The sequence below is a fragment of the Camellia sinensis genome, chromosome 3, assembly GCF_055761805.1.
Source record: "Camellia sinensis isolate YWXY chromosome 3, ASM5576180v1, whole genome shotgun sequence".
Taxonomy (NCBI): domain Eukaryota; kingdom Viridiplantae; phylum Streptophyta; class Magnoliopsida; order Ericales; family Theaceae; genus Camellia; species Camellia sinensis.
In genome coordinates, this window is record NC_138963.1 from 110980455 (window position 1) to 110996071 (window position 15617).

Genomic DNA, 15617 nt, shown 5'->3' on the forward strand with positions numbered 1-15617 from the left:
AAAAAAATATTTATATTGAAAATTAATTTTTTTAAAAAAATTAGTGTAAAAATGTATTTATAAAAAAAATTAATTAATTAAGTTTTAAAGATAATTTAATTAAAATTAATTTTTCAAAAGCCCACTTCTGTATTAAATTTTTATTATTATTTTAATCAATTTTGTAAGGTAGATAATGACTTTTAAAAAACTATTTTCCAAAAAATGGTTTTACAAAAATCAATTTATCTTATAATATAAAAAAAAAAAAAAAAACCAACCTAAAATGAAAATAAAGTTTTGGCAGTGTCTTACTTTGATTAATTTTTTTTTTTAGGTTGTGACTTTTTTAATTTGAAATTAAAAAAATCGTTTGATAATTTTTTTTTTAATTTTAACATTAAAAAAAAATAATCATAATTTAAATGTCACATTTCAACATCTTAACTTATTTAATCTATTCTACTTTGGTTTTTTACCAACCATAACTGGCAAACGAAGCCGGAGCTGCTACAGGGCCGAATTTTTCGAGCTCAAACTTGTTGTAATACATCTTACCGATAAAAAAATTTTATTACATATTATCGATAGGAGGAATCCAAAACCACGTCGTTTCGAGTTGGAGCGAATTTCAAGCCGGGGGGCTCAAACATTTTTCCAAACGAAGCCTAGTCGGTGAAATTGGCTTCCCCTCCCCCAACCCTTCAACATACCTCACTGTCTGCCTGTGTATGTTGCTTCCATTCCAACCTTGCAATCGTCATTGATGAATCCTCAAACGACTCCTCCTGGATATGTTGCATATCAAGGAGTACCCACTGAACAACTTTCAGAGGAATCAGCAGCAGCAGCATCAACAACAACAACAGCTTCTACCCTCTTGATTCGTCACCTTCCTGAAGCTATTCCTTCTGACACCCTTTCTCGCCTCTTCTCCCACTATGGTGCTTCCTCTGTCCGTCCTTTCTCTGCTGGAAGGTATTTCTAATTGCAACCATCTCATTCATTCATTTGTGTTTTAGGGTTTTTTTTTTTTTTTTTAATTCTATCATATGATTTTTCTGCTTCAATTTTAACTCTTTTTTTCAATTATTTGTCTGCTTTTCAATTTGACTTGAAGAGCTCAATCAAATTTATTTTCTTAAAAGCTAGGGACTTTACTCATAGAAATTGTTCACTAAACTTTTAGTTTCATATTTGGACTACCACAAACATATTTATGAAACAAATCTCACACTTTTTGAATGAGTGGTGATCTAACATTGTCCATACTTGATTCTAGGTCATATTGATAGCTTCTACCCAGCAAATTCTATACCAATTTGATATTTGAAACTATTCTGGAAGCTCCTTTTGCACCATTAGCTACCCAACACTAAAGGCTTCGTTTGTTTCAATGTAAAATGTTTTTGTCAAAAATATTTTACATTCGATTAAACAATCATTTCCCCAAAAATGATTTACATTTAAAAATTCCGTAAGTCAAATTTTGCAAAGTTCTCACTTACTACCTTTTTAACACATTTAGTTTTTTCAAATAAATATCTTAGCTCACTAAAAAGTCATAAATGACACTTTTTTAAATCAAAATTTACTTTTAGGCAATCAAATATGTTTCAAGTATCAACCAAACACCAAAATACAGTTTTTCAGTGTAAAATATTTTATGCCGAAACAAACAGAGCCTAATTGTTAAGCCTCTTTTTTTATTTATTTATTTTTTTTATATATTAACCTCAATTCAAATTCATCCATCCAAATGCAACCTTAACTCTGTAAAACTTAACCTCATTGCAATTATATATGTAGGCAATATTTTCCATACTTCTGGCAGGATTAAGAGTCCAAAAATAAGAAATTAGGAAATGATAATTATTATTAACATTCCAGATTTCAAATTTCAATAAAGACCACATATATTGACTCCATGATTAACTTGACCCATAATATAACCTAGTGATATTTCAGCAACCATGTCCAGCAAATCTTGTAATTACTAAGGTACCCTAACTACTAAAATCTAAGAAAAACATTGCTATACTAGCTGCAACTGTTTTAAAAAGATATATATAAAATAAGACTTAAAATTTGGCCTAGAAATGATATGATGAAGTTCTAAGCAATGCCCGTGCTAAATTTTTGTTTGCCCTTCTTTATTTTTAGAGTGATTTGCATCACTCACCTTTTCTTTGCATTCTTATTTTGGGAATTGGGGATGTGTGTTTTACATTTAGTAAGCATATTCAAGTGATTTTTTTTACTAATCCTATTAATATGTGTTTATTTACTTGACATATTTTTGGTCGTATACAGGGTGAGAAACTGTGCGTTTGTTGACTTCAAGAGTGAAGCTTTGGCATCTCAAGCACATCGTCAGTTAAATGGGTATTTTTTGCTTATTTTATATCTCATTTGTGCCCTATTTTGTTAATTTATTTATTTATTGTTCACATCTCATTGTGCTGTTTTTTATTTCACATCATATTTTGCCAGAAATGGGTATTCGTTTATTTGGTATCCCAATTATTCATATGAAACTGCAATACGGTTTGATGGTATATCTAAGTAGTATTTCCTGCATATTTAATATCTCATCATGATCTAATTTTTTAATTTTTTTAATTTTTTTTGTTTAATCCGTCTCTTGATCTTTTCATATGCTTCACTTATTCATATTAAACTGATATGAAAAAAGTCACAGAATTGTTTTCTTAATATGGTTGGTCAGGTTGTGTTTTCTGGGGAAAGTCTTGTCAGTGGAAAGAGCTAATAAACCAACAGAGAATAATAAAAATCAACAAGGTGCAGGTCAATCAGGGAAACACTCTTCATCTTTGACGAAGGATTCTACTCCAAACAGAGACCTCAATGAAGGATCCAAATTGGGGTCCTTTTCTGCTAGTGAACCTATTGCTGAAAGACTTGGTGTTGACTATCCCTTTCCTCCTCACCTTGAGTATGTTTTCCTTTTGCCCTTTTTGAATTTTCACATTTAGTAGGGTTATAACGGGGACATCCACTTATTTCTATCATGAGCTTTCCCTTCATGTCCAACATTTGTGTTATGTGATATGTCTATCTAGGCATGTGATAGAAGTGGATTGTTGAGCCTAAATTTGGGATATGGCATGTGAAGTTTCATTACGGAATTCAAGGTAGGTCATATGTGCAATTGAGCCAAACAAAGTTATAGAGACCAAACTTGTCAATTTTATACCATTGCATATTTAGTTGGAATTTGTAGTTGATGTGAATGTGCAACACAAACTCGGCTCATGTGTGTATTGGTACATGAACCATAGACATGCGAAATGAGGGGAGATCTCTTTTCCCCTTCATTTGTAGTATTTAAATCTATTTGCATGCATCCAAGATTTCACCCTAGTGCTGAGGGCCTATGCACCCTTGAGGATTAGTTGGGCTTTGATCCGGACATCCCAATGCCAATTAAAAAAAATGTTTATGTCATTGTGTGTGCGCTCATGTCTCTTTTGCGAGACATTAAGTTCAAAAAGTTATGTGAAAAGAACGCAAGCTTTAAACTAATGTTGCACAAGAAGTGATAGACTTCCTTGTATAAGCACTCACAATGTGTTGCGTGCTTTAAAAGGTTTTACCTGCACAAAGTGTTTCTTTATTGGAAGTTACAGTATCAATATCTGTTGGTTATGCTATAAACATCCGTTCTATTGCATTGATTATTAGCAGTGTATTTGTTGCTAAAATTGAACTTTGAGTGATTTAGCATGAAAATTTGAATCTTTGCATTGTAATATTTAGCTTTGATTAAAAATATTGTGCTTTTTAGACCGTGGTTGTTTGTGTTAGAGTTCTCTCGTCTTCTCTTCCCTTACAGTGCGCTTCATCAATGCCTCTTCTATATATATGTATAACTGAAAATAACTTGAAAGGTTATGTCCCTTAATTATATGCTACAATTTGACTTGTTAAAGGTTATACCCAAGTTGGTTATATGATAATTTCTCTTTGGAAGTCGTTCCACATTTGTAGACAGATGTTTATTGATCAGTTTTGCTTTTAAATAACCTGCTTTAGAAGAAAGTTGTTCCATATTTGTAGACAGATGTTTATTGATCAGTTTTGCTTTTAAATAACCTGCTTGTGATGCAGGTACGCTTACCCTCCACCAGATGGAAATATTCTTACCAACATTGTAAATGCTCTTATTGCTGTTCCTCGATTCTATACACAGGTTATTTATGGACTCATGCAAGGACTTGGGGAAAAAAAATATTCTCTCTTATTCAGCTTCCATAGTTATTTTATGGATCTCAATTCATTTACCCCTAAACATATTGGGCTCTATTTGCTAAAGATTTATTCATTCTATTGCAGGTATTACACTTGATGAATAAAATGAATATTCCTGCTCCATTTCGTATGGCACTTCCCACCCCACCTCTACCGACTTCAGTAGTAGTACCAACTCCACCTCCGCCACCCCCTCTGCCCCCTCCAATAGCTACTAAGCCTCCTACGGCTGATCTGTCTAGTGGTGAGTCAGAATTGGAGTCTTCAGATGAGGTAATCTTCAAATGCTAATTTAATATAATCCTTGAATTATTTTATGTGTGCGTAAATGTATACATTTCTTAATTATATTATCGCTGAAATTCTATAACTTTAAATTGAAATCACTTATTACATACATATTTCAAAAAGTGGTACTTTTTATTCTGAAAGCAGATTTTATATACATATCAAACACACAAACACATACAAAATGCACATAAAAATCATGAGAAAAACATATAAACATGTAAAAGTAGAAAGAGGAATTTGTATGAAAAGAGGCGAACATGAGGACCTTGTGTAATCAAGCTTGGGATAAACTTTTGTGGATGATAGCTGCTGAACTGGTTGGAGGTTTCCTGGAAAAACGGTGGACAATGTAATTGCGGGGAACAACAGAGGAGGAGAGAGAGAGAGAGAGATTGGTTGTAAGTTCGATGCCTTTAGTGTGCATAGGGTCTTCCTTATACTCACTCTTGGATAGATGGTTGGCCCTAATTAGTTATCTTAATCACCGCTGCATTTGTGGATCATACTTTAGGGTTCTGTATCATAAGATGTGTTGAGGCAGGTATGATATTTCGAGAAGAGTATAATGGGAAGGCTCCAGTTGTTAGGTATGATATGTCTTCCAAAATGTTACATGTTCTTGGTCAATGCACCTTAATCCTTTTGACTAGTCAAGTTGGGGTTGGTCCCAAGGAGGGGCAAGCCAAGCAATCTTGTTGAACCCTTAACTCTACTTCCAAAAGGCCACAATCCTCCAATGGTCGTAAGTGATAAGGTTCTTAGGCCTTACTCCTAGCCTAGGTGGCTATGATGATAGTCTTGAATCATATCAGCTATCCTTAGTGGAGGGAGATGGGAGAGATAGGTATGATATCCAAAGCTGAGTATAATGGGAAGGCTGTAGTTGTTAAGTATGATATGTCTTCCAAAATGTCACTTGTTCTTAGTCAATGCCCCTTAATCCTTATGACTAGCCAAGTTAGGGTTCTTTCCACACGGGGGGGGGGGGGGGGGGGGGAACAAGCACACTTGTTGAACCCTTAACTCTACCTCCAAAAAGCCACAATCCTCCGATGATTATGAGTGATAAGGTTCTTAGGCCTTGTTTCTAGCCTAAGTGGCTATGATGATGCCAGTCTTGAATCATATGAGCCATCCTTACTGAAGGGAGAGGGCATTGGGGAGTCGTGATCTAGCAAAGAATGTGTAGTAGTGCAACTTTACCCCACTACTCTTCCCACATTGCTTCTTGGCGAAAAACTAGCATTTTGAATATGCATTTGCCATCAATGTTAAAGATTCATTTCTGTGCAGTATTCTTTTCTTTGTTAACTTTTGCATGTCTTTTTCATTTTTCTTTTTTTTTTTTTCTTTTTTTTTTTTAACCAGATTCTAATTGTTTTGATATTAAATTGTCTTTTAGGAAGTTGATGGCAAGACCCATCCCATTGGAGTTCCACAGGTAGCAAGACCTAAACGAAAGCGCATCAAGCGAGAAGCTATTGTAGGGCCTGCAGTGGATAAATATGTGGCTCACGAGGCTGTTGGATTGAAACCTGCCAACTTGGTCCCAAAAGAGATCCCAATGATAAAAAAGAAGAACCCTGTGTTACAGGTCACTGCTGTTCTTTCTGGATGAACAGTCATAGGATTTTTCTCTCTATTGAAACTAATTGATGTGTGGATTTTGATTGCAGATCAAAATTATGCCTAAACAAGTCCAAAGTGAGCAAACAGAAATTGACATGGAGAAAGAATCAATGGAGCCAGATAAAGAGAATTTAGATTTTAGACCTTATGCAACACCAGAAGAATTGAAGAGTGGAAAGTTGCCTCCAGAGGAAATCTTATCACTTCCAATGTTTAAGGTAGGCAAGAATCAAATTTAATGATTCAATAAACCTAACTCATTTCATGTGCTGGCTTGTTAATCATGTTTATCCACAAGTTGTCATGTTAACACATGCATGTATTGACAAACCTATATGTATGTGTGATGGTAAGATCTTGATATAGTTTGTTGTGACATTAATATTTTGATATAGTTTCTCCTTTTATATTATTTTCTAAGAAGGAAATTGATAACATTGTTGTGTTTCGTACTTCAGTTGTAATGTATTTTTCTGATTAGAAGGTTTTCATGTTAAACTTTTTTTCTTCATCAGTATTCGGTATCTACATGTTGACCTGTTACTTCTTTTATGAGAATCTGTACCATTGTAATTTACTTTTAACTGAATATAAAATTTTCTATCTCACATTTTTATATGATAACAGTTATCCTAATAGGATAGATATATTTTAGAGGGAGGTTATATGAAATTGGAAGACTTGTGCTCCCTTGAAAATACTGGCTGTTTTGGGGTAAATAAGATTATTATATTTTGTTAAATTATCTCTAGGAATATGTCAATTTATGGTAATGTCATAAATATCACTTAAATGTCACCCAATTTAAAGGTTGCCTTAGATCATGGAAGTTTATTGAAATCCTATTCTATTATGCCTTTTTTTTTTTTTTGGCTACAGTGGGGGCCTAAGCCAGCATAACACTTATTCAGGAATAGAAGGGTCTAAGACTCCATGCTAAGAAAGTAGGTTTTAAGCTGTGTAGTCTTATAAAATAATGTTGTTAACTAAGACATCCCTTCCTAACCTAAACATATCCAAGCCAAAATAGGCATACCATTTGGTCCTAAAGCCTTACCTAATTTCATCTTCTCTAGTGCAATTTCCACCTCAAACTTCCTCATTCTATGATAAAAATAGTATTATCTAATTCCATCAAGGCTACTGTATTCCTCTCCTCCTAAACTTTCTAAATATTCTTAATTTAACAGTTTCTCAAAACAAGTCTTAAATAACGCCATCATATCCTCACACTTCATACAATTAACCTAATTAAAATCTCTTGTTTTTCTCTCTCAACTTAGCAACTTAGAAACTTTGTAAATATTCTTTTCTCAACCTTTACTATCTAATCTGGTAAACAGATCAGCATAGGTTTTCAACTTAGCATCTCTCAACTGTCCTTTTAACCTCCTTGTTAGCTCATTTATATCTTTCAATTTTTTTGATCTTTTTTTTTTCTTTTTTTTGGTCATTTTGTCACTTCTCAAAGTTTTATAATTATTTTTCACATGTTAAATGGTGTGCTTTTAATACAATTAAATAGTCTATTTTACCCACTTCATGTAAGTGCTCCTCTCTCTTTTTAAAGGAAGTGTCGATTATATTAAGATTGAATGGTACTGCAAATCCTAAAATACCCTCTTCAACCTTGTTTTGGTCAAAAGAACTGTATCCATCATACATGCTCTCTTACATCTTACCCTTGCGTATCTTTTCTTACATGACAATCGAAATCTTTATCTATAATTATCTTCGCTCCTATAGGTATCTCTTGTATTAACTTATCTATTTAATCCCATCATTTTCCTTTAATATGTTCATCCAATCTTGTTTGCCTACATTGGCACTAACCACATTAATTATATTTTCTCCAACTACGAGTTTCATTAGCATTACTATATTTCCTTTCCTCATATTGTTAGCAATATCTTTAAGGTGTTTAGCTACTATTGTTCCTACACTATTTCTATGTCTATCTTTTCCAGTATAATAAGTTTATAAGAGTCCCTGCGCTTCTCTTGATGCACGTAAGTAAAGATGCTAGGTTTAGATTAGCAACTTGGAATACAGGAAAAACAATGGAATTAGTAGGAATGTTAACTATTCCATGTCAAGGTATCAAATGTTTTGTACTTCGGGGAGAAAAGCACTTACAAGTTACAATGTGGCAAGTTGGCAACTAAAGAGGAATATTTATTGCAATTGAAGTTTTGCATGTGTTACGAAGATAAAGAGGCAGTCACCTAGTGATTTGCTGTAGTGTGGTTAGTGATCTAGTCATTATCTTAGATTTTTGTTGGGGTTTGTTGGGTGTCTACAAGGTTAGCGGTTAATTTATTCAATGCTTGAAGAGGGGGCAGGCAGTTGGAAGGTGGCATAAAATGTGGAAAGGGGCCTGCTTTGTGCATTCAAAAGGAGAGCAATGGTCATTCTTTCTTTTGAGGGCCTGGAAATGCCAGCTCATGACTCGAAGCAAGAATTACTAAGTTGGTTCTTTGGCAGAGAATAAAGGCAGAGAATAAAGTCATCCCTTGACACTATTTTCAACATTGTGGATATAATTTGGATACTCGTGTTGGTTCTTAGCTCCTTGTGTGGATGGTGCTGTTATATTACTACACTCGTACTAGAATGTGTGTCAACTTGCACAACTGAGTCTTGTTCTTTCATTGCCATTGTTCCTGTATGGTTTGAGTAGGCAACTATATCTTCTCTTTCCAAGTCCTTAAATTTATTATTTTTATCATTATCTTGTCTTCCTCTTTTGCTTTTTGATCTTGTCCCTAAAAATCTGCTTCTTTTAGATCTATGTTGAAGGGATGCGACTGATGGGGAATTTTAGGGTCAGAAATGGTGGAACATTAGAATATCATGGTTATAGGATGTGGATGGGGTAGGAGTTTTGTCCCATGGAGGGCCAGGTCAGGATAGGGGGGCTAATGTAGCACCAAGAAGAGAAGAAGAGAACAAAGGAGTGGAAACAGGGAACCAATCACAAGTTAATATCTGACTATTCAAAACCATATCATACTCTAGTGATTTAAGTATGATAAATTAAAGACCTATTTTTAGACTACTAAACTAAATAGCGATCCCACAAGGAAAAAAAATTCCCAACGTTACTAAAATTCCTTAAATAACTAAAATTCCTAAATAAATAAAATTAACAAAATCATCAATTTTCTGTTTATCAAAGCCACTCACGGAGAACACGAACACGAATGCGAACGCGAACACGAGAGAGAGAGAGAGAGAGAGAGAAAGAGAGAGAGAGAGAGAGAGAAGCAGAGAGCAAGAGCAACCTTGCTCGTTCGCAGCTGCGTACCGCCATTGCCAAGGAGTGAAGTGAAGAGCAACCTTGCCTCTCTCTCACATTCGCGATTTCTTCAGTCGTCTTTGATCTCTGTTCACCGATCCGGCGAAGTTCTCCGCAGTACCCACTCTGCTCCCGATCTCCCCTCTCATCTTCTAAGTTAATGGTGCATTAAGGTGGAGAGTTTCCTGTGCAACCGGAGCAAAACCTGAGTGTTTGCTGGCCTTGCCTTCCACCTATTCGACAAAATGCCTAAGTGGACTTCTGTTATTGAGAAGTCATAAGATGATTAAGGAGAAAGAGAGAGAGAGAGACAGGGGGACAAAGAGAGAGACAGGGAGGGCAACAAGCAATCAATGAAGAAGGGCAAACTAGCTAAGAGCAAATTAGCCAAGAGTAAATCAAAATGTAAATCTGTTAAGTGCAAATCAACCAAGGTCTCCTTGAAGAAGTTTGATAATCAGGTGGATGCTCAAATATCTATCGATGAGATGCCTGCTGTACTCCCCCGTAGGTCTACACGCATCCGAGTAGCCCCCAAATCTCTCATATTTGAAGATTTTGTGGGACCATGGCAAGAGCCCTCGAATGAAAACAAAAGGGGATTAAGGGATGTAGAATCGGAGGATAGCTCAATCGAGTGTGATTATATCGATCTATGTTTGTGTGGAAATCTTGGTACACCACGGTTGCAAATGAATGTGGAAATGCAAGTCTCAACTAAACAATCATCAAAGTAGCACCAAACACCTAATGCATGGAACACACCAACTAGAGTGCTAATTGATCTTGAGCAGTGGCCAAAATTGGCCATTGTTTCCCCACTGGCGACAAATGAAATGATAATGTCAAATAAACTTGGCTTACCCAGTGCTGATAATTTGGCTCACCCAGTGCTGATCAAAGGAGAGAAGTAATTGGTACCAAGCACTGGAAGAGTGTTGAAAATGTGCAAGCTTGTAGTAATGAAGATTTCATTGAACTACATATGGAAGACACACAATCTGGCAAGGGTGAATGTCTTGATGGTGATACAACTGCTATATCAGGTAAGCCTCTACAAGCTTGGAGCTCTTTACTTAAAGAAGAGATTAACAAGGTGTCAAAAATGAAGTATAAAGAGATTGAGAACCTAGTCAAAAATGAAGATTTCAAAAATGAAGTATAAAATAGGTGCCCATAAGATTGAGAACCTAATAGATGGCATGTCCAATGTCCATATAGAGATCTCAAAAAAAGGCTTCTCACATTGGGAAAATGCCTTGGTTGGATACTTCATTGATAAAAGATTCTCTTTCCATTATGTGAAAACTTGGGCAGAGAAACTTTGGAAAAATTTGCTTGAGGATGTTGTCTCCATTGATAATGGGTTTTTTTATTTTTAAAGTAAAAAGTGAAGAGGCTATAGACAAAATTTTGGAAAATGGCCCCTATTACGTTGGAGTTAGATTGATTGTTGTTAAAAAATGGCAACCTGGACTAAAACTAACAAAGTGTGAATTTTCAAGTGTGCCGCTGTGGGTGAAGTTGTGTAATGTTCCTTTGGAGCTTTGGACTGAAGAAGGTTTGGGTTATATTGCTAGCATCATGGGAACTCCTCTTTATTTGGATGAGCCCATGTTCAAGAGAAGCAGACTTACGTTTGCGAGAATGTGTATTGAAGTGCCAGCAAATAAAGAGATTCCTGAGTCTTTCAAAATAAATCTTGGTTATGGTGACCCATATGAGATTCAAGTTGAGGTTCCATGGAAGCCTCAAAGGTGTAATGGTTGTAAGACTTTTGGTCATACCACTAATTTGTGTCCTCAGAAGCCAAAGACCTTGAACCCGCCATTTTCCAAACAAGAGTGGAGAGTCAAGGAGACTAACATACAAGTTCCAACTAAATGGGAAGTGGTGAAGAAAAAAGCGAGAGATGGTGGGCAAGGTTCAACGACAGTGATAAACAAAGAGGAAGAGACGCAGCGTTTCACCCCATCAACATCTAATGCTTTTGATGTCCTTGAATCATGTGATATGGGAGAGTTGGGAAATGGAGAATTAAATCAAGAGGAGTTGTGTCAAACAAAGAGCCTACAAAGTAGAGGGGGTCCATCTCCAAGTGATCCCATTAATGAGGAGACTGCAAAGGAGGATAACAGAAAAAAAATCAAAGCGAAACTTCATTACTTGAAGAGTGCTAGAAGAAAATTTTGAATCCTTTGTTGTGTTTGGTGTGTTTGTCGTCTATAGGCTTAGTTTGTTTCTTTTGAGAGAGTAGTTTATTTCTTTGTTTATGTTTGTTCTCCCTACAAAAGATGTGTATTGAACTTCATTGTATATCTATCTTTTTTGGTTATAATGACTTACTTAACCAAAAAAAAACTTCTTTACGTTTCCCATCAGGGGCCCTGTCTTATAAATGCCTGTTGCCATCCCTAGTTTGTGTAGGCAATAAAATTTCATTTTCACAACACTTTTCATACTCCATGCATCTGTGATGGGGTGGCTTGATTTACTTCTTGAGTTTGTATAAATATGCCTTTACCAGCTAATTCATATGCATCCACAGAATTATGAATCATAAAGGACGTATATTTTAAACATGATTCAGTAAGATGCAAATAATATACACTCAATTACTAGTACTCTTAAAATTTATGCAGAATTATATGGCTGGGAATCCTGCTTCTGTGTTGTACGTAAAGAACTTGGCAAAAGATGTGGTTGTTGACGACTTTTATTTCATATTCGGTGAGCTGAAAACCTGCTCTTTATCAATCTCTCTGCTAATCCAGTAACTTCTGTGCGTCAACTTTTATGCTTATCAAAGTGCTTTTTACATTTTACTTATTTAGAGAACTGTTCTTGTTTCTGAAGTACCGACTTTTCTCTTAACATGTTTATCCTGATGACAATTTTGTTTTATCTTATCTCGCTGATTGTGTTGTAGGATCGCTATTCGAAAGCATTGATGCAGCTAAATCTAGTCTAAGTGTTAAACTGATGCAGGTTAGAATTCTTGTTTATTTTCTTGATTCTAAATCCTTGCTTAATAAGAATTCTCTTTTGAAGTTCTTAAGAGGAATTAGACATGGAAAAGATGGAAAGAGCGGAAGAGGAAACATGGAGAAGCTAGGGAAGGGCAGTCTGATCATATGTACTTGCCTAAGTTTGCTTTGTGGTGTTTTGCAAATAATTTAATGGGATTATATTATGTGACAATCCATGTACATTACCATCCTGAGATAGAAAATTTTTTGTTAATTAAATTTTGTTGTTATTAAAAATGGAAAAATCTAAAAAGGTTTCGAACATTCTCTCTAGATGGTATTCTGGGTGGCTTGATTTACGTAGTGAGTTTACTGTCAAAATTATCATTTTTTAGCGCGTCTCTGTAAATATTAAGAAAGATTTCTTCTCTGGGGAAAATTCTTTTAATCAACCTGAACTTAAGGGCATGATCTGATCATGTTGACTTTTGATTATAGTTCCTTGATTGTTCCTCATTTGCATCCAGAATTTCTGATTGAAGTGCCATGGTGGCTTCAGTTTGAATCATGAAAGTAATTATAATTTGTAACCTTTTGGATTCCAGGAGGGACGAATGAGGGGACAAGCTTTTGTGACATTTCCATCCATTGAACTTGCTCATCATGCGTTGGTATGTTTTTCATATGATGATTTTGGGTTAAAATCCCTCAGAGCCAGTGAACAATGCATCTTAATAACTATTTGAAAGCTGCAATATCTGTGTCCTCCCGACAAATGTGTTGTGATGAACTGCACTGCTTTTATGTTATTATATCTGTCATTTAATATTCAGTTTGGTTTTGGATTTCTCAGGGAAACATGAAGGAAAGGAAAAGGGAATGAGAATATAAAAAATTCTTGTTTTTGTTTGGTTGGGTGGGGAAAATGAAAGGAAATTATAGGCATTTCTTAAAGAATTTATCTTTGTTTTTGGCTACCCATAGAAAATAGAATAGTCATGAGTAATTTCTTTTCCCTATTTGTTTCTTCTCCCTCCACAAATCTTTGATCCGAAGTATTTGGGTAGGCTACATTTTTAAGCTGGCAAGATCTTATCGTTGCAATAAGTGATGGCATGCAGTTCACTGGCAAATACATGAGCACAAACATAAAATTTCTTAGCTCCCAACTATTTGGTGCTATGTCTCCATCATATCTTTTTCTCTTTTCCTTGAGTTGATCCGCATTCTTTTATTTTCCTCTTACCTGAAATTTTCCCCTCCAATGTGCTGAATTAGCGCTATAGAGCTCATTGTTTATGTTAGCAAAATTCTTGTTTGCAGAATCTAGTGAATGGGTACGTGTTCAAAGGGAAGCCAATGATCATCCAGTTTGGCCGGAATACCACAACTACTGCCAAAACAAACTAAACAGAATTGATTCGACAACTGGATCTATTTGCCCTATGGCTGCCATGGTTAGTCACTTCCTGTTATTTCCTTACGGTAAATCAGCAAAATTGGATGACAATAATTACATCATTTTGAAATTTGATTTCTTTGGCTTACAGGACCTGACATATAGGACTCGTGCGCTTGCCAGACATGGTTGGCAATTGCTTTTTTGGAGTCTTGTTAACTAACAAGACGCTACGGGATTAGTATGACATTGTTTTGGCCAATGTGTCATTGCTTTCATCTTCCATGTATTTTGAGTAAGACAGTATAGAGCATGCATAATCAGGCGGCAGGCTGCAGAGACACTTGGGGATAATTTTGTTCAATATAGGGCTTACCTTAGCAGTGTCATGCATATCTTGAACTAGTCATTTTTTATTTTTTTTAGTTTCTTATTTTTCCGTTTCATGTGTTAATATTATGTTTTTCTTTTCTTTTCTTTTCTTTCCTTTTATTTTTGGCCTTCATAGCTATAGAGATTGTATTTGGTGCTAGTAGTTGGAATGAAAAGATGTAGAAACAAGAGTCAATAGATTCAATTGTATGTTTTGCAGTTCATTTGCTTCTACTGACATTTTGAGATTTCCGCCTGACTTAACTTTATGAATTGCATTACTCAACTTGCCCCAACTAGTTCACTAGTATCATCTAGTAAAACTTATTTATTTATTTATTTTTGGTTAAAATGAATTATTCATTTAGCTAGTTATATACTTGTAAATAAAGCATCAGGAACATGGCACTTGTTAAATAATTTATGTTGTTAAATAACTTGGTAAATTTTGTTTATGTTTGAATCTGTTGATTTTTTTGAGGAATACAAGAGATAAGGACGTCATTAACTTCGTTGATTCTGAAAAATAGCAAGTGGGTTGAAAGAAAAGAAAAACTTCATAGAAATTCTATTCAACGTGTTTGGTTTGAATTTTATGGATTAGTTTTTTGAGCATTGAGTTTTTTGTTTTTAGTGATTTTTTGTTTTTAGTGAATATTTTTAAAATTTTAAGTATTTTTTTACTTTTTTTAGTTGCACCTTACTTAAATGTATCTAAAAAATAAAAAATATTTTAAAAAATTAACAAATACGTAAAAATAAAAAAAAAATATATTAAATTTTTTTTTTAATTTTTTTTTTATATTTTTGGTATTTATTGAATTTTTAAAAGAGTTTTTCATTGAATATATATTTTTTATGTGTATTTATGTTAAGTGTGTTTAAAAATTAAAAAAAAAAATTGTTTAAAATATTAAAAAAATCAATAAAAACAAAAAAATACGAAAAACAAGAAAGTAGAATTTTTTGAAAATTATTTTCAAAAAAACGAAACCAAACAAGTTGATTAATACCCAAAATTGATTTGTTACAAAGCTTACAACATATTCATAATGGAAAGAAATCCTAATCCCAAATGTAGATCTAAACTAGGTTAAATTGTGAAGAAATTAAAGGCAAACAAAAAAAATTATAAAAATGGTTAAATTTGAGTTGAAAGTACAAAATTTGATATTTTAGAGAGGGGTAAAGGCTTGTCAAAATTAACTGACACTGAGTCGGCTTTAGGTCACGACAAAGGCCCTGTTTGGTACAGTTTAATTTCAACTTATTTCAGCTTTCAACTTAATTTAAATTATTTTAATGTGTTTGATTTAGCTTAACAATACAACTTATAACTTTTTATAAGTCAAAAATCAACTTATTCTTTGAGTGGAGCAGGAAAAACTTAATTTATAAGTCATAAATC

At 34.4% G+C, this 15617-nt stretch overlaps 1 protein-coding gene across 5 annotated transcripts; it reads left to right on the plus strand.

Annotated features, from left to right (window-relative positions):
• The first annotated feature begins 463 nt into the window (after positions 1–463).
• LOC114280376 (RNA-binding (RRM/RBD/RNP motifs) family protein) lies at positions 464–14505 on the plus strand. Of its 5 annotated transcripts, XR_014364407.1 has the most exons (13): positions 586–957; positions 2293–2364; positions 2708–2935; positions 4111–4192; positions 4336–4524; positions 5945–6136; positions 6219–6389; positions 12112–12199; positions 12399–12457; positions 12521–12605; positions 13044–13109; positions 13762–13895; positions 13989–14505. XR_014364407.1 is itself a non-coding variant. In XM_028222731.2 (12 exons), the coding sequence occupies exons 1-11, from the start codon at positions 746–748 to the stop codon at positions 13846–13848; spliced, it is 1446 nt and encodes a 481-aa protein (XP_028078532.2). In that variant the 5' UTR covers positions 464–745; the 3' UTR covers positions 13849–13895; positions 13989–14505. The 5 variants fall into 5 exon arrangements, 4 of the variants coding, with proteins under 4 accessions (XP_028078532.2, XP_028078533.2, XP_028078534.1 ...); XM_028222731.2 differs by lacking the exon at positions 12521–12605 and having other exon boundaries at positions 464–957; XM_028222732.2 differs by lacking the exon at positions 12521–12605 and having other exon boundaries at positions 591–957; positions 4111–4153.
• Positions 14506–15617: the final 1112 nt, after the last annotated feature.